Genomic DNA, 25,166 nt, shown 5'->3' with positions numbered 1-25,166 from the left:
ACATCCTGTGCTTTATCAGGTAAACCCCTGAAGCCTGTTTAGTCACCACACAGGAGGCAGAAAGGGGCTGCAAGGAGCTGAGGCTCTGTGCAGCTCCTCCACCAGTGTCAGCAGCTGCTTTGGGAAGAGTACCTTGAAAGTGGAAAACTAGATCAGCCTGGGTGTGATGAGGAACTCCAGGCCACCGTGGATTTGGTTTGTAGTAGCTTTCCATAACAAAGTCTTTTTTTAACTGACTTTCTTTCTGCTCACATATATTTAGATCTGACTTTCATTCTGCAGCACTCTGATGCCAGAGAGTTTTGGCTGCAATTGCAAGGAAGGGACACGTGTTTGAGTCATGGAGTTGGCTCTCTCTCCTTGATACTTAGTGAGTTACTGAGAAAAGATGAAGTTTGTATTTAGCTTTAGTTTACATGCAACAAGACCAAATAAAATATTCCAAGTAGAATGAGCACATAATAAATAAATACACAAAAACTTATACCAGAAGGGGATGGAGTTAATTTTATAAACCATGTAACTTGGCTAAACTCATGCAGAAATATTAGGCTGATGGACTGAGGCTTAGGAACCACAAGGCAAGAATCCTCATTTTGTCACTGCTAACTCTTGACTGTGCTGCTGCAAAGCACAAGGGTGAAGTGTGCTCCTGTCTGGTTTATTGTGCTTGGTTTGGGCCTCAGGGATTTGATCCACACTTGCTGAGATAAGCAGTGTCATTTGGTACTAAGACACATTTCTTTTAGATCAAAAGCAGCACAACCAGAGGAGGCTGGCGATGCAGCAGCACCTCGTGGTTTAAAACCTGATGAAATTGGAATTGGACACCACAACACCCCTAAAACAGCAACTGCAGGGAAAGCACACGAGCAACAGCTCTCTATCCACGTCACTGTGCAGTTTCATCATTCTCCTAAAGTTAACCTATTTACTGGGGCAGGGTGAGTCATTCAGCAAAGTGATTCAAAAACAGAGAGAGAAAAGGGAATGGATGTGAGAAAGGCATTTTTTACAGGAAATAATTGGGGGGAGGGCAGAAGAACAGCTACAGCACGTTCAGGATTAGCTGAAAGTACAAGATAGGCAATGCTGCTGCTTTTTTATTTCTGTCACAAAGGAACCCCCAGAACAAATATTTAATTGAGGGGAAACAAACCATGTAACAAATATTTAATTAAGGGAAAACAAACCATATTAAGCCTTCCCTTTAGGCAGTTTTGCAGGGGATGAACAGTCAATAATGGAATCTTTTCCCTCCCTTGAGCTCTAGTGCTTATGTCTGTTAATCCACAAAACTATTCACTGGCTCTAATTCTCTGGCATCTTATCTTGTGCTGTGTCTTCACTCTGACACGTCCCCTCTGAAGGGCTGTGAGCCCTGCAGAACCCCAGCCTCTCCCCACTCCAGCCTTCCCTCCTGACACATCTGAACTGAATCCTGAGCCTGGTTCTCAGGGGAAAACAGCAGAAAATCCCCATCCTGAGGTAACAGGGAAGATGCACAAGTGGCCTGTGAGGAATTGTGCCAAGCAAACCCAGCTCCCCTCTGCCCAGACATGCAAATCTCCCTCTGCCTGCAATTCCTCTGCTGGACAAGCAGCCCCAGCCCAGCCAGCCTGCACGAGGCAATGGCTCCCATGTGCTTGATTGTCAGCAGGACCACGGGCACAGGCACCACACTGGGCAGGGGAACACACAGCATCACTTTCACACACGGATTATTTCTTCTATCATGCCTCACATCCTTTCACAAATGAGTATTTGGGAGAAGATTGTTCCCCCCTTTGGGAAGGGCCTCCAAGGGCAGAGATGGGCAGCAGCTCTGCAGTCCTGCCAACAGCAGTCCAGCACTTGGGGGCTGCAGTTACTGCTCCCAAGGCAGCTGGAAAGCAGCCAGACCATGAAATATTTAACTGCTTACTGACAGAGTGTTACAATTCACATCTAATAATGTCAAGGAGGTGCCACATACAAGATACTGTGTGCCTGCCCACATCCAGCTGTTTGCTCTTATTTTGCACTTTGACTGGAACTCCTTTGAGGGAGGAACTGCTTTTTTTAACTGTGGAGTCAAAGCAGCATCTGCCACAACAGAGTGCTGGGGTTTCTACCATAAAATAATGTACTAATAAAAATACTATCCAATACTATGGGGTACATGTACAAATCAGAGAACATGAGACAGACCTAATTATAAAGAGACAGGGATAACTGGGAAAAGGAGTGCAAAAGACCAGGGGAGCAGATACTGTAACTGGTTTTACATCTTGCCTCAAGAAGGCCAGGAACATCTGACAGTAAACAGCTTGAGAGAACAAGAAAAATGTTATCTGCATCATCCAAAGCCTTCAAACTTTCAATCTGAATCAATGGCATGAACAAGAAAACTTTTGTTTTCAATACGAAGAGAAGACGAAAGAAAAGAAAAAGCATTAAAGGAAAGAGAAAAGAAGGGCTATCAATTACCAGAAACACAACGAGCTCCTCCATGTCCAGCAGAGGTTCACCTTTAGCTGAAGTGCAGCCCATACTGCTGAGCTTGGGCAATTCCCAATAATGAATTACAGCACAATAGCAATAACCTCCATTTGTTCAGAAATTAGCCCTCAATTATTTCCAGATCTCCTGCAATCAGTTCAGATATCCCAATTCCAGATCAAGATGCAGGAACCACCACCCAAAGAGACTGCCCCAGGGAATCCTTCCTGGGGTGTAATGATGAGCATCCCCAGTTTCCAGCTGTGAGGTCTGGGGCTGTGTGGGTCCCCAGGCCAGGCAGGCAGGAGGTGAATGCTGTGCTCAGGCAGTGTCCCAGGGGCACGCTGCAAGCTCTGGGATACCTGGCAGGCCCATCCTGATCTCTCCAGCTGTGTAACCACGCTCTCCTTCAAACACAAGTGTGCTCAGCCAGCTCAGAGCTCCGTGCCTCATATTGAACCTATTACTTTGCATTTAACCATGCACTGCTACGCTTCCTGGGAGAATTCCAACCCAACAACAGCGCCCTTGGAACCACAGCATGATAAAACACCCTCCTGCCCGAGAGAAAGATCAAACTTGCTTAGCTTTGACGTGATCTCATCGGAGCCCAGCACACACTCAGCAGCAGTTGGCAGGCTGGGAACGGGGATTCAGTGGGAATGCTGTCTGTCCTGCAGAGGGAACCAGCCACGGACAGCTGGAACACACAGCAGCAGCAACAGCAGGGCCAAGGGCACATCCCCAGCAGTCCCTGTGAGCAGTGCTGGCAGGAGGGTGGCTGCCAGCAGGACAGAAATGGCCTGGTCACACACACAGGGCAGGGCCCCCACACGGAGCCTGCAGCAAGGCCAGCTCCGAAAGGGACCTGGGCAGCTCACTCTGAACTGGAGCTCTGACACCCAGCCATGTGTCACAGCACACACACACAGGACGTGTCACCCTCAGGATGGGGCACAGGCCGTGCCCAGCACCTCTGGGAACACCACAGAGAGTCCTGAGCAGGACTGGGAACATCCTTTGGGATGGCCTAAGGGAATGGCCTTGGGATGGCCTAAGGGAACAAAGTTTGGGATGGCCCAAGGGAATGGCCTTGGGATGGCCTAAGGGAACGGCCTTGGGATGGCCTAAGGGAACAGCCTTGGGATGGCCCAAGGGAAAAACCTTTGGGATGGCCCAAGGGAATGGCCTTGGGATGGCCTAAGGGAACGGCCTTGGGATGGTCTAAGGGAATCGCCTTGGGATGGCCTAAGGGAACAGCCTTGGGATGGCCCAAGGGAACAACCTTTGGGATAGCCTAAGGGAATGGCCTTGGGATGGCCCAAGGGAACGGCCTCTGGAATGGCCAAAGAAAGCAGCAGGACGTGTCCATCCTCAGCTGTGCTGGCCCAGCTCGAGAGGCTCAGACACTTGGCCATGGGCTGCAGGCCATCTGCAGAGCCTGTCCCGGCCAGCTCTGGCTGTGCCCTGGCACTGCAGGCCTGCCTGGCAGGGAGCACATGCCATGCTTCCAACCACACTGGAGTTGTGCCAAAACAGGCCTGGTGAAGGGGAAGGAATATCCCAGGTACTACAAAAATGCCACATCAAGAGACCTAAACATGGAAGTGATGGGAAAAACCAGACTATTCCTGAGGCTGTGTGTTCCTGCTCTTCGGCCAAGAAGCTAAAATTTGCTCAAGCTGAAGTGGGTGGTTAAGCCTTGGAAACTTCAGAACAAGTTCATGCCACTGTGGGTGCTGGGAGAGGGCAGAAGGAGCATCACAGAGCTGGAAACTTCCCCTGTTTTGAACTGACAGCAAGCAGAGGCCTTGGGAGAGCCCCCTCAAGCAGAGCTGGGTTATGTCTCATGGCCAAGTCAGCAGCCAACATCCTGTTGGTGAGCTGGGAGTGTGCTCTGCCCTGGCTGGGTCACACATGGGTCACACCACGGGGCTTTCCTTGGGGTCCCCTCGGCAGCACCGTAAGCAACCCCTCAGCATGAGTAATCAACACTGAAAATAATCACCCAGTGTGTCTTTTCGGGCTGGAAATCACCACGGGGAGTGGACACAGCCAGCAGAGTCTGCAGAGGGTTTGGTCACTGCTGACCCTGGCTGAGGGTGGGATGACCCCCAGGAGAGACAGGCTGCAGCCTCCTGGCCACAATTCCTGTGACTCAGGAGGGTGACTGGCCCCACTGGGGGCTCCCTCCTTCTCATTCAAGGTGCTCAGAAACACCCCCAGCTGTTTTCTTTTCCTCCCAATGGTGTGAGGTGCCCAGCCTGGCCCTGCATGGGAAGGGGCCAGAGAGCAACTGCTCTGGGCTTGGCTTAATTTGAGAATGTCATCTGCATCCAGCTGTTAGCCTTTTGGAAATCTGCTGGGCTTTGTCTGCCTCGTGTGGCTGATGCTCCAGCTGCACACCCCTGGCAGCCAGAGAGTTTGCTTGGAGGACCCAGACAGGAAAGCCTGTCCTGAGAGCACCCTAGGGCTCCCACTCAGGTGGGAATGAGGCTAAACTGCCCTGCAGTCACAGCAGGAGGGTGGGGAAGCTGCACAAATATGTACCCATCAATAAAACTGCAAACCATTACAGCATTGCTACCCACTTTCTGGTTTGCTGCTTTTTTGCAGTTGTTTTTGTAAAATCCCATCTTGTGATGGGAAAAATCAATGCTATCTATGATTGAGAAAGAGGACAGGCTGGACCAGAGTGCCTTGAAAGGGCAGGGCAGACTGCAGAGTTATGAGGAGGTGGAGGCTTGCTGAGACTTCTTTCCAAGGAACAAATCTTTAACCGGGTGTGGGTTATACATGTGAAAACAGGGTGATCAGGGGATAGAGCTTTACTACCTGAACAATTCTTCCACTTGACAGCTGAATATCAAATCCCCTACTTTTGTCCACAACAGCTCCAATTCCACACTGAGTTACTCAGGGACATGGACAAAACCATCCATCACTGAACAGTCAGGTAAATACAAACCACCACTAACTGCAGCCTGATCACAAAATTGGCTTTCACACCTTTCCTGAGCAACCACAGGAACGATGTGGGGTGATTAATAACTCCTCATTATTTACTAACAAGCTATAAAAGAAAGTCTAAGTGATAGGAAAGTGTATTTGGAGCAGTGCTGTGCTGGGGGTGCTCCCCTGGCAGGGGCAGGATGGCCCTGGAGGCAGGGATGCTCTGCAGGGCCCTGGGGGGAAAAAGGGAGGCAAAATCCCCTCTAGAGAATCCCCAACTCCTGCTGATGCTAAGCACATTGTACTTAAAATTAAACTAAGCAGAAAATACATAGTGTGGGCTGCCTGTAAGGTCACTAAGCCGGGGAGAAGGGACTGCTTTAATTTCCCTTTTACCTGGAAAGAAAAATAAACTGGAGAAAAAAACCAGTCCAACAAAATAACCCCACCACCTCTTCTGAGGGCTGGAAAAAACCTGTCTGAGAGGGGAGATAGGTGCAAACACCTCATTGAACATGGGCTGTTTTCCATCCCCCAGCAGAGGCCTTGCTGTGCTCTCAGCTGGGCTGGACACAGGCAGAGGGCTGGGCGAGGAGCAGGAGGACGTGAAGCTGGCTGTGCTGTCCAGAAGATGAAAACACTACTGCTGTTTATAGAGGGAAACCCAATTCGTCAGCCCAAATGAATTCCTGGGCTAATCCATGCAGGCTTCATGTTTTCCACCGGCCCCAGCCACTGTACAGACTATCTTTAGGAGGCACAGTGTGTTTGGAAAGGAGCAGCTGGAAAGAGGGGACGCTTATGCCAGCTTGGAAGGCTCTCTGCTATGGAAAAAGAGGAATGCTCTCTTGGGTCTCCCCACAAAATTAAAGCATCTTCATCCAGAGCAGAGCGATGCCAAGCACAACAAACAAAAGCGGCTTTCCCCAACTCTCCTGGGCAGCCTCGCTCGGGGCTCACAATGGTTTCCATAGAACTTGTTTTGCTATCACAACAAATTCGAGCTGTCCAGGCGGGATGGCCGCGCTGTTTTCAAAGACAAGAAAATTCATTTCCTCACTTCTTGCCCTGCCAAAGCATTTCTGCCTCCGTGCCACAGACAGGGGCTCCCCAGATAACCGAGCATCCGAGGGTGGTGGGAGAGACCCCAGAGGCTGCGCAGGCTGCCCTGTGCTAACCCCAGAGGCCCTGTGGCACTCAGGGGCTGTGCAGGCTGCCCTGTGCTAACCCCACAGGCTGTGTGTGCCCTGTGGCACTCAGGGGCTGTGCAGGCTGCCCTGTGCTATCCCCAAAGGCCCTGTGGCACTCAGGGGCTGTGCAGGCTGCCCTGTGCTAACCCCAGAGGCCCTGTGGCACTCAGGGGCTGTGCAGGCTGCTCTGTGCTAACCCCAGAGGCTGTGTGTGCCCTGTGGCACTCAGGGGCTGTGCAGGCTGCCCTGTGCTAACCCCACAGGCTGTGTGTGCCCTGTGGCACTCAGGGGCTGTGCAGGCTGCTCTGTGCTAACCCCAGAGGCCCTGTGGCACTCAGGGGCTGTGCAGGCTGCTCTGTGCTATCCCCAAAGGCCCTGTGGCACTCAGGGGCTGTGCAGGCTGCCCTGTGCTATCCCCACAGGCTGTGTGTGCCCTGTGGCACTCAGGGGCTGTGCAGGCTGCCCTGTGCTATCCCCACAGGCTGTGTGTGCCCTGTGGCACCCAGGGGCTGTGCAGGCTGCTCTGTGCTAACCCCAGAGGCTGTGTGTGCCCTGTGGCACCCAGGGGCTGTGCAGGCTGCTCTGTGCTAACCCCAGAGGCTGTGTGTGCCCTGTGGCACTCAGGGGCTGTGCAGGCTGCTCTGTGCTAACCCCACAGGCTGTGTGTGCCCTGTGGCACTCAGGGGCTGTGCAGGCTGCTCTGTGCTAACCCCAGAGGGCCCTGTGGCACCCAGGGGCTGTGCAGGCTGCTCTGTGCTAACCCCAGAGGCTGTGTGTGCCCTGTGGCACTCAGGGGCTGTGCAGGCTGCTCTGTGCTAACCCCACAGGCTGTGTGTGCCCTGTGGCACTCAGGGGCTGTGCAGGCTGCTCTGTGCTAACCCCAGAGGGCCCTGTGGCACCCAGGGGCTGTGCAGGCTGCTCTGTGCTAACCCCACAGGCTCTGTGGCACTCAGGGGCTGTGCAGGCTGCCCTGTGCTACCCCTCACCCTGCAGGCTCCCATCCTGCCAGCCCGAGCTCGGGCACTGCACGCAGGTGGGGAACAGACCCCAGGCAGCAGGGTGTGCTCACTCAGGAGGACACCAGTGCCTGGTGCTGCTCACACACACTCTGAGACCAAGGCATCGCTGCAGCCTCTCTGGCAGCAAGGGCTGGGTCATTTGCCAGGTTCTGGCCCCAAGGGCTGCACTGCAGTGTCCCCGTGGGAGAGGCTCCCTCCAGCCCCTGCACACACACACACGTGCTCAGCAGCAGGCTCTGAAAGCAGAGATGTGTTTCTGCACCACAGACTGGAGGAGCATTCAGTGCTGCATCTAAACCAAGACTGTTATCTGAACAGCCTGAAATTCTCTGAAGCCATAATCTTGATCTAAAATTTACATTGGTTTTGAAGAGCTAAGAAGCGTAACCAAGAACAAAACAAAGGGCCAGAGATACTAATTTCTAAAACAGACATAGCACTAGTTTTGTGTTTTAATAATAGCCTATAAAAATTGTCCTGAAGAAAAATTTGTATAAAGATCAATGGCATTTTTAAAAAAAGGAAACATCTCTTACAACACTACTAAGTTATTTGAGGGTATGAAGCTGCAGGATGGCCTCAGAAGAGCCCTCATGTAACCCAGCCTACCTAGCTGAAAATCAGGGTCTACCTGCTGGATGCTGCAATCTTGGACTCCTTTCCAAGGAAAGAGACAGCACCCCACTCAAAGCAAACAAACAAGGGTGCAGGAGAAATCAGATAAGAGAAAATGTAATGCAATTTTAAGGAAGAAAGATACACACCCAAACTACAATTAAAAAATGCAGCTGCTAAAAGTTCCCCTCATGTTTGCCTCAGTCCTGATTTAAGCCTGGATCTGCCTGATGCCTGGTGTGTCCAGACTATTTCCAGCCTTTGCAAACATCATTTGCACAGAATTAGAATGACTTCATCTGCAGTGACTTGAACTGGGGCACTTCCCTGAGTCCTAAGCTCAGATTCCTCTGCTGGTGACCAGGGGCAGAAGTAGAAGCCCACAAGTGGCTGATGAAGGCCCAGCAGTGGGAGGGATCTGACCCCAGAGGGAATGCAATGTCTGCTCCAGCAGCCAGGGCTCTGGCCCCGTGGCTGTGGAGTCTCTGGAACCCAGACCTCAGCAAAGAGCTGCTCACAGTGACAGATGCTGAACCCAGGGAGCTTCAACTGTCACAGTACGTTCACCACTGACCCCCATACTTATGAAGTGGTTCCCCCTTCTTTTAGGCACTCTCACTCTTTCCAAAGAAACTGAGAAACCACCTAAATAAACCAGCAGCCATCCATTGCAAATGTCACAGGAGTCATTCCTGTGTCTCACTATTTGTCCTACATTTGACTCCATTCATTCAGGGCTGATGAAGTCATTCATCATTAAGAAACCAAACCAAACCACACCACACCACAATTTGGGAACCTTTGACTAGACTGCCCTGACAGAACTGATCACAGGGAATGACTGCAAACTCACACTTCTCTAATTTACTGCTGCCTTTGCCCTCCTTGCAGAGAGTCAGAGCAAGTCACCACTGAGGAAGGGCCATGCTGCTGGCACTTTGCAGGGACATCACCCCACAGCTTGTGCAGGGTCTCAGCTTCACGCAGAGCACAGTTATCCACAATTATCCTCGTGGAAAAATTCCCCCTCAGGTGCAAGCCTAGCACCCCAACATCCACAGGCAGAAGTCAACAACCCTTTTCTCACTACATCTAAATTGCAATCTCACTCTAAAGAAGCAGTGTTTGTTCAGCTGAAGGCAGAGGTTAGTCTATGCTTTGGAGTGCAAAGTTTCCAAACTCAAAAGGACATGGCTTGATTAAAATGGGAACTGTGTGGATTAGGAGAACGTGTCAGAAGATGAGGAGTGTCAGCCTTGTTTGTCACTGGGTCACCAAGAGCTGCTCTGGTGAAGCTCTGTGATCCTCAGTGCTTTGACTCCAGTTAACAGTAGCTGAAGATTTAACTCTTCTGTACCTAACACTGGCTAAATCCAACTCAGACCAAGTTCTCAGTCATTTGCAGACCATTAGTCATGCGAATTTGTAGGGATCAGAGTTTTAATTCCAAACAGACTGCAGCATCCCTTGGAGATGTGCACACAAACTGGAGGATATGAATGCTTGCAAAATTGGGAATCCTTGGATTTCAGGTTTTTGCACAGACCCCTCTTAGAGCGAGGAGTCATCTGTGAAATCCCCAGCTGGATGCATGCCCAGATTTCTGTGCTTGCAAAACTGAAGCATGGGGACTCAGTGATGATTCAGACACAACTGCATCGCTTATACATTTTAGGTTTCTTCTTGGTAAACACAGAAAAAGCTGCATTACAGAGTGAGAGTGTGAAAGCCAGCACCTGCCTCAAAATCCAAACCAGCAGCTGAAGTGCTGCAGGGAGTTTTATGGTCCCAAGTATTTGCTCTTCCCCCATCCCTGACTCTCCCCTGGCACAGCCAGGGATGTGCTGCTTGCTGTTCACATCACAGGAGCTGCAGTCACCTATTAGGTCATGGAGCACCTCACACAGCCAGTGCAGGATTGTCTTGTACATTTGCTTTAAAAATGCCTCTAAGCACTCACTGCATCCAAATGTGAGCACAGAACTCCCTTGGAACTGGTGAGGAAACAGCAATAAAAGGGTTGGGCAGTGTAAGGCCATACCAGCTTCTGCTGGGCAGAAAAGCAGCTCTCACTGCTCTGAGTTCTCCCAAGAAAACTTAACTCAGATGGGACATTCAGATGATTCATCCTCATTTTCTTAATTTAAAAATGGCCAGAGATTTATCAATAAATACATATTATAAATTATCATTATATTTCTAGAGGTATAGTTAATTATAAATAAATCACATTATTATTTATAACAAACCATGAAAAATAGGTGGAAAACCCCCAGATTTTAAGCTAATAAATTCTAGGTCTCCATTCTTGTGAGACAAGAGGTTTATACAGACAAAAAGTGCCCCACCAACTATCCCTGGTCCCTGGCAGGAGCAGACCTGAGCTGAGAAATTCTGCTTCTGCAAGTAATGCTGAGAATCCAGGCATTTTTCTACAGTAGAAGACTTTATAACTGCCTTTCAGTTTGCACCATAAAAAGATTGTAGATCTTTAAGATGGTTATTCTTGCCAAGCATTTTATTTCACAACAGTTAAAAAAATGTGCAGATGTTTTCCAAACTTTTCTGAGCAGCAAGGCTCTGCAGCTGCTCCCAGCATTTCAAAGTGCAGCTCAAAAAGGACTCGAGTCCTTTTCAAGAGCCATTGCAGGAGGAGCTGAACCCTCCCAATTATTACATCGAGCTTTAAGGGGAGAAAAGACCTTTCCCCACCTCTGTGCATTCCTAGCATGAACTCAGTTTGTAGCAAATGAAGCTGTGAGGAGCAGCAATGCCAAACCCAGGCGTTCAGGGCTCATGAGTCAGGCCTCCAACAATCATGAGACTGGTTTTTCAATCATGCAATCAACCTCCCGCCCCAAAGTTGCATCAGTTTTGTCTGTCTCAATTTTGAAAGCCCAAAACATGCCACTTGTATTTTTAACATTTTGGTTTTTTCCTCGGATAGGACCTGAAAAGATCAGTAAGAAAAGTCACCTGCACAGGGACTTGTAAATCGCCATTAATATTCCAAAAATGCAATGAAATTTGCAAAGAATTAGCAAGAGCCTCGAGCTGCCATGTGGATGTGAGCTAGTTCACTGATTAATATTCAATTACATCATGCTCATTCTGAAGGGGAGCTAAAAGGATTTTAGGATTTTCCCTATTTGTGAGGGCAAACACCCCCTTGCTGCAGGTACAAGGTCCCTCAGCAAAGCCTGCTCCTGGCCATGAGCCCAGCTCAGTGCTTCACCTGTGCTGGGAGTTACTGGGATTCATCCTGAGGTACTCAACAGACCAAGCAGGCTGAGCTCTGCAATGACTGTCACATAAAAATCCCTTCTATTTCCCCATATGTTCACATTGACTCTATCAGCTACCCCAGCTGAGCAGAACAAGCCCCCTGCCCCTACACAGCCACCCCAGCACAAACCCCTGCAGGGAGGGAGCTGCTGCTGTTCCCTGACTCTGCTGATCCCAGGCTTTGACACCAGCAGAGTTTTCACCAGAATAGCTGTGTTAGCAAAATAAAATTAAAAAACAAAAAATCCCAACCACCTTAACCAGCCCAGCTCTGTGGTGAGCTGCTGGAGTGTAACACAAGCCCTGCTCGAGGTTTGCAGAGAGCATTTCTCTGGTTCAATGCAAAATGGAGAATTCAGCACTAGAATGAGTTCATCCCCTTTCCTACTTCACATGGTTTTGTTATAAACCATTTTCTAGCTGCACACCTCTCATCACCAAAGTCCCCGTTTTTAAAACCTGCTGTTAAAACTGTTACGATTTTGACAGAATTTCTGTGTGAGGCACCCAGAGTTTTCCCAGCTTCTGGAAGATCCCTTTTCCTCACACCTGCACTTGCTCACACAACAGCTTTGCTCAGTCTCCAGATTCATCCCAAGCAATGAGAATGTTTCTGGCAGGCTGACCCCAGTGCCAGAGACCTGCCAGCAGTGCTCACTGCTGGAAGCACCTGCAGCTCTCTGACAGGTACAGCCCGACAGGAGCTCTGCCAGTCCCTCCCTTCAGTGCAATGTGATTTAACCACCCACAGCACAGCCAGTGCTGCTCCAGCTCCTGCACACCTGGGGGCACCTGGAAGTCTGGGATTCTCCAGGAAAGCCACAGTTTCACCACTGACTTCTTGCCTCAGCTGGAGCCAAGTCCTTCAATAGCTCTGATCCTGCTTCAGCCATCTGTGAGAGCTGGGGACAAGCCTGTCTGCCTCCTCCTGCAGTGGAATAATTTTAATTCATTACCATTTCCCTGCACTGGAGTGAAAAATGTTATTGCTATTATCCCTTTAAATTGAAAGTGGATTGAAGGAATAAAAGTAAATGTATGGTCTATTTTGGCAGATGCCTCCCAACAGATGGGTGTCTATGGTCTCCTTTGTAAGAGCTGTCTGCTGCCTGTGATTCAGACTGTCTAAGGAATGCCATGAGCTTGGACTAAATGGACAACAAGTCTGGGAAAGGACTTTATTGTGGTTTAGAAGCTTTCAATTCCCAACTGCACGAACAAGCTCTTTTTTTCAAGTAACTCTTTGCCAGTATTTCAAAACTATCATTGCAAATGGCCTGATGCCTCCCAAAAGCTGAGTGCTTTCAGCTGATAAGAGGCAGCCTTCAGAGGGGGACGTGCCTTGCACCTCAATGCCCTGAGCTGGGCTCTGCTGCCCAGGGAGGAGGCAGCAGTGGCCCCGTGCAGCCCTGGGCTCCTCGTGGGCTCTGCATGTTCCTGTGTGCTCCATAGGAAACGCTTTGTCACACAACTGCCTGTGGGCACTGCCTGCACCAATTAAAGATTCCTGAGCTCCAGAACAAAGAGGTGCCAGTGGAACGATGGTTTTAATCACTCAGTTCATTTTCTTCCTTCCTCTACTGCTGATTTGGGATGTAAGGGTTTTTCTTTTTCTCGCTTTGTTTTGGTTTGCATGCTTTGAGGCTGCTGGGGAAAGGGCAGTCTCCAAACGGGGCTGGATTTGTCTGAGCTTTTAAACACTGAATTTTTGCTAGAGGTGAAGAAGAAGAGCAGATGGAGACTGCTATAACAATACAAATACTTAATTCATATTCAGGTATGCAAGTGTAGGGATTTTTCTGAGAATCCACGTGTGTGTAACAAACAGAAATTAATTAATTCTTAACTGTACAAGAAGGAAGGATAAGGTATTTTTTAATAAAGGTAAACTGAAGTGCAGGGACGTTGAATACTTTGCTGAAAGACCAAGCTCAGACTGAACCCAGACCTTCCTCCTACCAGACTGATCCTTCTACTTCCTGCCAGACTTGAGGGTTTTGGGAGCAGAACGATGGCTTTTCCTCTTTTTACACTGCCTCTAGAAAAGCAAGGCACAGGACAGGGCATGGAGATCCTAACACAAACCCACAAGAGTAGTGATCCAAAAATAAAGCTGCAGTGTACTGAGGGAGTGCTGCAAGGTCCCAGCAGAGAACAGAAAATCTGTAATAATGTGAGTCAGAGCTTCAGGAATGAGCCTAATGAATACATAGATTTGCTAGAGTGTTTGAGCAAAATGCTTTGGAGAATATACAGGCTTCACTCTTAGTCAAACTCTGCCTGAGCAGAAGTGACCACACCTTCTATGAAAAGGAGTTCTAATTAGAAACAGAGCATGGCTTTTTTAGATGCAAATTGTTGCTCAAAACTGAACCCCAGCCCATTTGCAGGACTCAAATTCACCCTGTCTAAAATGCCAGCAAACAAGAACATTCCCCTCTGCCCTGTCTTGCTACTTGACTCTGCACGGACACAAGATGGAAACAACTTCAAACCAACCAAAAATCTGCCCCTAGAGCCACCAACCTCTGTGCTCAAGACAGTGTTTGGAGAGAAAAGCAGCTGCTCTCAGGCAGGCAGGACCCTGGCCCTGCCAGAGCAGCCCCAGAGCTCAGGGGGGCTCCCTCTGGAACCCCCAGCTGCCAGAGGTGCCTGTGCCACCCCTGCATCCAGGGGCAGGGCCAGCAGGATGCTCAGGACAGGCCAGAGCCCCCAGGGCTGGCTGGCACAGGGAGCTCTGCCCTGCAGCAGCACTCTGGGCTCTGACAGCGTTTGCTGCAGGCACTCCCTGCCCAGAGAGAACAGAGCTGGCCAGAAAAGAAAGCTTCCAGCTGAATGTGAATTGCATGTCACGGTACTGGGGGGACAGACTGAGGGTTTTCTTGTTACTGAATGAAAGAACACAGGAAGGAAATGCAGGGATGAAATGTAACACACTCTGAGTAGTACTGGATGAGCAAAACTGCACACTGAACACACAGCTTGTCATGGAGGGGATCTGAAGAGCTGGGTGGTGTGAGGACCACACTGCACATCCTGCACAGCCGCTTTCTAAAGAAATATCTGACGTGTCTCGAGTTTTCTGCGAAATACCTGAGCTCACTATAAAACATCTCTGCTGATCAGCAGCCTGATAAACCACTACACAGCATCTGCCTTGCTCCTCTCCTCCCAGAGGACATCACTGTGCACCAAAAATAATTGACAGCTGCTGTATCCAGCAGACTGGGGAGTGTCAGATGTGGTTAGGCAGTTACTATTTGAATTATGACAATCATTTTTCTTTGCAAAGATCTCAATCTAAGGCAGGCAAGCTGATAACACTCAAGCCATGATCTGTGTGTGGAATTGAGCCTCGTGTCTGAGTCCCAGAGGGGGAACTGGCTCTGCAGGAGGAGCACAGACATTGCCCCAGCCCAGGGTATTGCAGACAGTGCTGCAAAGAACTACATTTTGGGCTGGGTTTGTGCTTTAAAGAGTTAATCTCAGTGCTCTGAGGGCGCTGCAGGAACTACATTCTATTTGTCAACATACTGGTGTGGTTGTTTGGGTAACTTTTACCATCATGGGCGGTTTGGTTATGAACAATATTAAGATGAGGCCTCGGCTGAAAGGAGCTGATGACTCTGTCACCCCAAGGCTTTCACTTGCATTTGAGCCTGGTCCCTGCTTGCCAGCACTAGCCTGGACCTGATGCATCCCCAAGGGTCTCCTGGCCCTCAGGGACACTCCTGCCCTGGTAATCCACAGTAGTGAATCTCTGAGGCAGAGGTGTGTAACAAAGGTTTCCCTGTCACTTTTTCATGAACAGCCCCCTCCTCTGGGGACTCTTCCCAGTATTTGCTATCAGAAAGTTACAGATGTATCTATTTTACAGAGAAATGTGGAGGGGTATGCGTGTGAAGGCAGTCCTGTGTGGAAATGCTGAACTTGCATCAGTCCCCGATGGGTGCACATCCAAATCCACCCTCTGACACTGGGGAGTGGAGCCTTCCCTGCTGCAAGCCTGTTTTGTCACCCTGGCTGGGAGGGCAGGGCTGGGAGGCTGCAGGAGGCACCGCAGCCTGCGCTGGGCTGAGGCTGCACAGAAAGAGGAGAAGAGGGGCCAGAGTCTCCTTCCAGAAAGCAAGAGGCAGCTCTGCACATCTGCAGCAGGGCCAGGAACCAGCTACAGCTCTGCTGAGTGGTCCCCAGGGGGCTGGGGAGGGCACCAGCTGGGCACCAGGCACTCCTGGCACATGCAAAGCCCATCTGAGGGGATGGTAAATCCTTGCCATCACCTGCCTTGGGCTCCAGGCTGGTCTGGCTGCACTCAACCTCGAGAGCCCCCAGGCCTGGAGTCCTCCTGCAGAGGGGAGAGCAGCTCTCACCATTCCAAAGCAGGTTAAATGTGCTGAACTCCCAGTGCTTTGTGCCCTGTGGAGCAGTGAAGGCTCTGAGCAAAACCAAGCCATGCTCTCAGGAAGGACAAATCACCTCTTTTTACAGCAGGGAAGAGAAGAAAACAATGAGGGGTGCTGCCAGCAGTGAGTTCAGGGAGCTGAGAGAGGTGCAGAGAAAGGACAGTGGTGCCAGCTGGGGGATGCTCTGCTCTGGGCACTGCCAGGACAGCCCCAGCACCCTCAGCGTGCCCACCCTGAGAGGCACCAGCTCCAGGAATGAGGAACTGCCAGCGTGGGCCATGCCCAGGCCACTCCACAAAGCTCAGGACAGAAACAAAGCCCAGGACACTGAGGCTGTGGGTTAACCAAGGCAGCGGGCAAGGGCTGCTGAGAGGAGGCACCAGAACAAAGAGCCGAAAGCTGGATGTCAGCAGAACTCTGGAGAAAGGAGAACAAGGCAGGGGCAGCAGGAAGATGGGGGAAGGGAGGAAGAGCAGAGGGAAGTGAGAGGCAGCAGCAGTGATTGCCCAAGAGCCTGGGCAGCAGCAGCAGCAGCACTTGGCTCGTGCCAAGCCTGCCTGGGCCAGCACCAGCTCCGTGTCTGTCCGTGGAAATCACTGCAAGGCCTCACAGCTCACTTTATCTCACAAGAGCTCTCTGGATAAAGGGGATTTAAGGGCAAAGCCTCCATAATCCGTTGGGTTTGCTTTCTTTTAATACCATAAAGCACAAACCCAAACTTTCTAGTCAGGAAAAACATGGCTTTTGTTATGTTCTGAGTCACTTTTCCCCAGCAGCAAACAATGTGGCTTTTCAATTCAAGTCCTGAACATTTCAGAATGAAATGCTTTGCAAAGCCCTAAAGTAAATCACAATTCTCCAAGTCACACTTCCAGCTGATATAAACTCACTGAGGTCAGTAAAGAGACTGCATGTGGCCCATCCTGCCTGGCCTGACTTGGGTGGCATGATTGATAAAGCAATCCCTAGCTGAAATCAATTGAAGATGATGCAGGCAGCCAAGGAGAAGCCTGGGATTTCATTATTAATTGCTGCAGTTCTCCTAATGGCTCCCTTAGCAGGGGGGCTGAGTGCATTCTGGGTGAGCCGTGCTGCCCTTGGGTGTCACTGGCCTGATGCAAAACTCAGCAAAATTAACTTGGCAGTCTATCTTAGGAGTTCTTTTAAGTGGACTGTGGCTTGACTTTGAAGATAGAATCTTGAAGCAAAAGCAATCTCTTTTCTTTCTTTTACAAGGTGTGTACCAAGTATTCTTGGAAATGTGGAAGAATCTCTCAGCTTCTCATCTTAAAAACACCCTAAACAACAGAGCTTTGTTCTATCAAAAAGATTCTCTTGCCTCGTTATTATGCCCGACTCCCTGAATGAAAAGTGAATCTCCCAAGTTAAATGAATCTCCTGAATCTCCTGCTCAGAGAAGGGAAGCAGTAAAAACTCTCCAGATTTTACTGCGATGGCACCAAAGCTGCATCACCCGCTCTGCAAACGCAGTAACAGAGGAAACCATCCAACCTCTGCCCACAGACCCAGCAGTGAAGGCTGCACACGAAACAGAGCACTCAGGACCCAAGCTGAGGAAAGCAAAACTTTCACAGGCACAACTTCACAATTACTCCAGTAAGTGCAGTAAAAATCCCAAACTGCTGAGTGCTTGGAGCACATCCTGGTGCACACCCAGGAGATCCAGCTGCCACTGCCTGCACTGAGAGGGGAGCAGAGCTACCATTTGTGACAGCCAGGTCTGTACTTCCTGCACAGGAACATCCTGCATTTGCAGCAATAGTTCCAGCAGCCTCACTCTGCTCCCACCAAAATCAATGTTGGGTTTGCTGCTGCTCTCTGTGATTGCCGTGTCCAGCTGCACTATTAATTTTGCATTGATTTCCTCCTGCCAGAAACATGCTTTAATAAAAGAACCAATCAACCAGACTGCCAATGGCTGCCTACCTAAGAATAAGCAGGATATGTTCAAAGAAAGCTTTACTCTAACTTATATTCATTCCTAAAGGCTAAATCAGCTGGCTCACAACAAAGGAACAGCATTGTTTAACTTATCAATGTCCCACTGTTCATCTAGAACATCTGCAATGGTTTTGCCTGCAGCACTACCCCATTCATTACAGGCCTTGATAGATTGCTCAATGGGCTTTTTTTTTGGTACAAAATGTACAAGAGCATTTTTACAAAGTGGACTTTGCCCTGATATGAAAAAATATAATAAAATAATAAAGAAGTAATTTCAGATCCGCCATTTTCCAAACTGGCAATGGAACCTTTGGCAAAGGGAGACAAAATGGGACCAGCTCAACGTGGCACAGAGCAAGCAGAGGGGTCCTGTGGGTGAGTGGCCAAAGTGCTTTGCCATCAACCAACAGTGCACCTAATGAGCCACCCAACCCAGCCTGAAAGCACAGCAAATGTCCACAGCCACCAACATCCACAGCGTGCAACAGGAGCACAGGCAACTCTAACCTCAGCCCCTCCCTCCAACAAAGCAGCCCTGAGAGGGGCACAGCACTCACCATCGTCCAGGTAGGCCTGGTCCAGGTTCTGCTCCTGCTTGATGGTGACTCCTGCAGGCAGCACGTCCTTGTGCTCGGTGCCTGGGGGCCCGTTCTTGGCTGCCCTGGTGCCCGGGGCCGCCTGCTGCTGGATCACTGTGGGGTACGAGCTGGGGCTCAGCCTCTGCGCCTGGCCGCCCTGGGGCTGGCTGGACCTCGACACGCTGCCCGTGAAATTCTCACAGCACATGATGTGCTGGAACTCCTGGTGGCTGCCACACCTCAGCTGCTGGTTGGTTGGAGAGTAGTGGATGACAGGAGAGGACTGCTGGTGGCCCGGGGAGTGCTGCAGCACGGCCGCGCTCTGGGCTGGGGAGCCGGCGTGCACCAGCACGGACCTGTGCCCGTCCCCAAGGGCAGCTGGCGTGGCCATCAGGCCGGGCTGCTGGTAGCCCAGCTGGCTGGGGCTCAGGCTCTTGCTCCTCTGGTAAATGACAGCCGGGTTCTGCTGCTGGTACCGCGAGTCGGGAGAGGAGAGGCCTGAGCGCAGCTGCTGGCAAGGAGCCATGGTGGCCACGAGGCAGGAGGGGGACTCGGTGGCCAGTGTGTGCTGTGAATAGTAAGGCTGTGTTACTGTCCCCAGAGCACTGTGCACTGGACTGCAGATTAGGGCTGGATCATAGTCATCAATGGGCTCTGTTTTGATTGATGGTACTAGAATAAAGCATGCAAAGGACGTTATTTGTAACGAGCTGAGGAGAAACAGAGAGGTTTTCCTTGAAGCAATAAGAGATTTAAGCCTTTTACAAGATTTGTGTGTCTAAATTCATATGTCACAAGCACTGAGTTTAATAAATCACCCACATGCAACCACTGCAAAGATTCTTCAAAGCACTCTGTGCTAAGAGGTTCTTGAAAATTCTTAAATGCACTAATGAAGCACAAATTGCTAAAGCTGAAAAATTCAACACTTCAGCTCCTGTTTTAATTCATTTAAGGGCCATTCTGGAACACAGACAAAATAAGAAGTCACAGATAGGTGTTTCATGCAGTACTTCCATCTCACAGGAGGCTGAATCAATAGAAATCCCAGGACATAAACAACTGCCCATCTTTCTGTCCAACATCTAACCAGTGCCCAAAGGCAGAGCTGAATATTCTAGAGCTTTTGTCTCTGCTGCACAAAGTTCCCTCAGTGCTGAGAGCTGAAGACCTGTCTGACACCATCTTTTAAAAGACCATGATTTAGTAAGGGTTGTATGAATCCTGGTGGGATAAATGATGGTCCTCTACATTTCCAATGATTTTTTGGTCAAATCTTCCCCAAAACTCAATACAGAAACATCACACCACCACCATACAGTGGTCATGCAAAATTCCTGTCTGGAAGTAAAGCTTCCTTCTCCTAAGTGGTGTATTTTAGGTTCTATATTGAGATGGAAGTGTGCTTCTCAATACTGTTCCAGAGCAGAACAATTTAGCAACTGAACAAACCCTTCACATTGGTGATACCCAATGGAGTTCATAAATTCAGGGAGAGGACCAGAGATTTTCAGGCTGGAGGAGACCAAAATAAGAGTCTGAATGAATGTTTGCCTTTCCTTAGAGACCAGTCAAATAAAGACATCATTTGAAGCTTGCATAAAATCTGGTGCTGTTATTTTATGCTTTCTGCTTTCCACAAACACAATACTCTGGTTTTCTCACAATAATTTCCCCCCAGCCAAAGCTGAGAAATTCTGGGAATCTCATTAGTAATCCTGCTGCATTTATTGTGACATGGCTCACCAATCCCCCAGAGGAAGAACATCACAAAAGCATTCATATTTTTCCCAGCTAGCCTCACTCTGAAGAATATATATTGCTTGCCTTCCTCCATCCCAAGCCCTTTCCCAGATCTGATGTTTTCTTATTGCTGGACACGTCAGAGAAGGCAACACTCATGGTTTTCAGAGGGTCACACCACGTCCCAGACTGAGCCTGTTCCCACTGAGGCTCTTGGCAAACTCCCACCAAGTGAATGGGGCAGCATCAGCCCACAGCCAGAATAACAGATCACTGACACCCCAAACTGATGGAAATTCCTGATCATAAATCACAGGCATCTTTTAAACCAAGCAGCTGCTGAGGGCTGAATTGAATTAGCAACATTTAGATCCTCAAAGAATGGCAAGAAAACAACAGAGCAGAAAATCAAACCCTGCTCATGAACTTGGATAACAAGTGGCTCTGTCCCTGAGAATTACCTGGGTGATAGGTGAAATGCTGGGGCTGGCTTCTTTTCCTTTTGCCATTGATGACATAGAAATTCACCTTCACGGCGGTGCGGATGTGCTTGTTCCTGTACTCAGGAATTTCCACAAAAAGCATGCTCTGAAAGAAATGACACAGGGGACAGCAAGGGATCAGCACCTGAGGCTGGCCAGGGGCTGCAGTGCAGCTGCCCTTGCTACACCTCCAGCCATGACAAGAGGAACCTCCCTGTTCATCCCTATAAAGAAGAGAAAAAAGGGGCAGAGGGTGAAAGACCAGCAGCTTTTTGGCACTGACAAGTTGGTTTCTATGGACTGTATCCCTCCTGAACCTGGAGAGAAGTCTCAGCTACAAATAAAACATGAAATGGCGACAAATGCAGAAGCTCTGCTAATCCCACAGTGCCTGATAAAGGAGTGTGCACTGCAGAATTCCCTCTTTTTGTCAGAGTAACTCAATTATTCTGTAGGCTTTGGATTTATCCACAGGCAGACCCTGCTGCCTCCTGGGGCACCATGGCCCATGGCAGAGTCACTGCTGGCTCCTGAGAGCTCTGCCTGCCCAAGCAAGGTCCCAGCAAGCCAAGGGAACAGAGGGGCTCCTTCCCTCCACAGAGCACTGGAAATCCTGCAGGACAAACCCTGGCTTTGGACACAGCAGCCAGGGCTGGCCTGGGGGCAGCATCCTGCAGAGCCTGGGCTGGCCTGGGGGTGTGCAGGGTAGAATCCAGCAGGGACTCCCTTGGGGTGGCTCTGCTGCAGGAATCAATCCTTCCTGCAGCACATGCACTGCTGCAGCGTGTGGCACTTGGTCACCGTGGCACTGCTGCTCTTTCTGCTCCTGCCCTGCTCTTTGGGAGCTCCCCTTGAACACAAGCTGGAGAGGACACCCCCCTTGTGTTTCATACTCACAGGCTGGCTCTTGTCTTTGTCCACTGTTGCCTCCATTTCCCAGATCTGCTGCCCATCTACAAGAATATCACAACATTAACCTCACTGTGTTGTTTTGGTTTTTTTTTTAATCAAAGAACTTATTAAAAAAAAAAAGAGAGAGACAAATCAAGGGCATTAAGTTAGCAAAGCTCTCAAAATGGACTTAATTTCAAGCACCTTCCCAGTCCTAACTGAAAGCAGCAGCATTTCATTGAAACACATCACTGAACACTTCTCTCGCCAGGAAAGAGCTCACATACATATTAAAGTTCAATGTTTATGTAGAAATTAGCCAAACTGAGGAATGAAATATTTAGCACAGGTGCAACATCTGCTTTTTACCAGGCCTGAGTCCAGCCAGCCTGACTGGTGGAGGGCACCTGAAGGTCACACAACTTGTGAATGGTCACACTGGGTCAGCAGCTCAGCAAACTCTGCTGCTTTGAGCCAAGACCACTTGGACTCCCACAGAATGCCCCTGACAGCCCTAAAGCCGTGGTGAAGCACCAGATATTCACTGTACTCAGTGCAAAAGCACTCCACTGTATGTGGGACAGCCTCTGCCCTGAACCCCTGCAAGCTCTGCTGCCCTTAATTATTGCATCCATGCAGCTCATCTCCATCCTGAGTTACACAAAATTACACTAGAGAGAAAATAAAATGTGATCCCCCTGTATGGAGCAGCACCACAGTAACCCCTGTGCTGCAAGAGTGTGTCAGCAGTGACAGGACATTCATTCACAGACTGGGTGCTTCCTCTGGTTACAAATATTCCTTAAATATAGAAACATTTTTTGCAGTGCTTTCCTTCTTTATTTTTTTTAGATTTTAATCTTTATCCCTTTGATTTTCACATTCCATTGAGACTTTTAGCCAAGCAATTTGCAGAAGAAAAGTACTGATGGGAGGGAAAAAAATTGCTTCATACCTTTCTGAAAGCCTGCTTTTAAACTGGCCAGGGGACACGTATCCCAGTGACCTGATGGACTGGGAATGCTGCAGCCAGGAGCTGCTCTCTGCTTTAGGGGAGCAGCTCTGCCTGCTTTGGGGTTCCCCAAAAGGGCAGGACAAGGGGGAAAATCTCCTAAACCCAGTCCTTCTCACAGAGCTTTTTATTTTTCCCAACTCTTGGAAGTTCTGCAAGAGCTGCTTTTGTCCTCTGTTATTTAAGCACTTCTGCTTCTGGCAAAAAGGGAAATGAAAGAGTATTTTTAAATGCATTTTGCATTTCTTCTGTTGTTTGCTCTTTGTTCTGTGCTGGGCCCAGACAATGAGCTGACAGATGTGCCAGGCCCTGGGGCAGCCTCTTCCCAGCTGTGGCCAGGACACAGCCCCAGGGTCCCTTCTAGGACAGAACCTCACCTGTCCCACACCTGGACAGCTCTGCTCACACCCACTGGGCACAGGCAGCTTGTCCTGGAGCTCACAGCTCTCATCCCTCCCTTGGGATGGGCTCCTGGGGCTGCTGTGGGGCAGGGGGCACCAGGACCTTGCTGGGCTCCCTCACCCAACCCTCCCTGGGCCATGGACACAGCCAGGGAACAGCTGGGAGTGTGGCCCCATCAGGAGATCCCAAAGAGTGCAAGTGTGGCCCCATCAGGAGATCCCAAAGAGTTGGGAGTGTGGCCCCATCAGGAGATCCCAAAGAGTGCAAGTGTGGCCCCATCAGGAGATCCCAAAGAGTTGGGAGTGTGGCCCCATCAGGAGATCCCAAAGAGTTGGGAGTGTGGCCCCATCAGGAGATCCCAAAGAGTTGGGAGTGTGGCCCCATCAGGAGATCCCAAAGAGTTGGGAGTGTGGCCCCATCAGGAGATCCCAAAGAATTGGAAATGTTGCCCCATCAGGAGATCCCAGGCTTCCAGCTGCAAGGAGGGAACACTGAAAAACTCTGAATTTTCTTTCTCTTTTTTGAAGTTCCCTCCTGTGAGTTGTTCTTTTCTAGCGTGGGGCTGAGCGGCTGCTGGGGCTGGGATGGCCTCAGCAGAGCCGTGTGTCACTGCACAGCCCAGGGACTGCTGCAAAGGCATGGAAAACATTCCATGGTTAATGTCATTCAACATCAGCCTCCACTCTGGCCACTGCCATACTCCATCTGTAGCCCTGTTAATGCAGCCAACTCCTTGCTGCTCTTGAGACAGGAACAGGGAAGGGGGAGCCAAAATACTGGGGGGGTTAATCCAGCAAATCCTTGTCTCACTGTGAGGTAGGAAATGCTCTAAGGGGAGATTCCTGTTCTAGGTGAGCTCTGAGAAAAGAAACCATCACAGTGTGTGAGGAACCTCCCCACAATCCTAAACATCCCAAAGGATAATTTTTTAGAGTTCTGTGAGGAAAAGAGGAAGGAAAAGGAAACAAGAGAATCCATCATAAAGGGAGAGCTCTGACAGAGACACACATGGGAGCTGTCTCAGCAATGCCACATGAAGATGGCCTGACAAGGACAGCCAAGAAGGAATATTTGACACTGGTTTTGCTCCAGGCAGAATGTTTTCATCTTTGTTCCTGTACTGCTAAATTCAAACAGTCTGTGCAGATACAACAGCACTAACTTCACAAAGAAGGTGGAAATCAAAAGGATTTGTTGGTCCAAAATGCATAAACTAAAGTAGAAACGGGCCTCCAAGTCATGTGCCACATCCAAGGAGCCTGTGGAACACATGCAACCACAACCACAGGGGATTTGATTTAGTAACTGAGCCACTGAAATTGCACTAAAAGCTAATGAAGCCAACCATAAAAATCAAATGATGTTCAGGCTGAGTCCAAAGTCTGTGTGGGTCAAAAGTAAGAATGAGAAAAAGCAAACAAGAAATAAATGTATTTGGGGTTATCATTCCAACAATGATAGATGCTTCTGTTTGGATATATTCCATATTTGTGGCAGCTAAACAGGTTTCTAACAAATCTGTCAGCAGCAGCAATTGCTGTTCTTTGAGCCCTGTTGGATTTAAGCACTCTGCAGTTCACTCCCTGACCTTTATATTCAATATGATGATGTGGCTCCATCTGTCTCACTGCTTCACTTCAGCTCGAGACAATCAATATTTGCTTTTCCTTTAACTGCTCTGGATGTGCACATTATGGGGAGCTTTTGGCAGGAGGATGAGGGAGGCTGTGAGGAAAATGAAAAATACAACTGCATTCACAAGTCTCTCTTTCTACTTTAACCTATTCTTTTTCCTGGTAATGAAAAGAAAGCTTTTGGTTATGCACACCCTGGGAGCTAATGGAGAGCAGGAGGAATAAACTGAGAAGTCTCAGGATCATTTCAGGAAATTCTGAATAGAGAAAACCTGCACCAAACTGTCAACACATTTATCACCTTTACAATGTGCATAAATGCAAATTTTTTTTAGGAGGAAATTAAAGTGGGGGCTTGGAGAAAATCCTCAACAAAACCAGGATTCTTATTGTAAGGATGTACTAAAAATCCTAAGGCTGATGTGACAGTGGAGCACAGCCCCAGGGCAAAACCTGTCACACCCAAGGCCCTTCCCTGGAACCCAGGTGATGCCTGGGCACCAGAAATGTTTAG

At 49.4% G+C, this 25,166-nt stretch overlaps 1 protein-coding gene across 2 annotated transcripts in view; it reads right to left on the bottom strand.

Moving 5' to 3' along the window:
* The window catches only part of NFATC2 (nuclear factor of activated T cells 2), an 84,657-nt gene that overhangs the window by 13,211 nt on the left and 46,280 nt on the right, over nt 1-25,166 (bottom strand). For both annotated transcript variants that reach the window (XM_071446647.1, XM_071446646.1), the window contains exons 7-9: nt 21,611-21,666; nt 20,693-20,819; nt 18,468-19,160 (exon numbers count right to left, since the gene is read on the bottom strand). In XM_071446647.1, coding sequence (XP_071302748.1) covers nt 18,468-19,160; nt 20,693-20,819; nt 21,611-21,666 — 876 coding nt within the window. The remainder of the gene's footprint in view (nt 1-18,467; nt 19,161-20,692; nt 20,820-21,610; nt 21,667-25,166) is intronic.

Source organism: Agelaius tricolor, unplaced genomic scaffold, assembly GCF_023055355.1.
Source record: "Agelaius tricolor isolate 1412-34295 unplaced genomic scaffold, bAgeTri1.0.p SCAF_23, whole genome shotgun sequence".
Taxonomy (NCBI): Eukaryota; Metazoa; Chordata; class Aves; order Passeriformes; family Icteridae; genus Agelaius; species Agelaius tricolor.
This window is presented reverse-complemented; position numbering and strand designations above follow the sequence as displayed.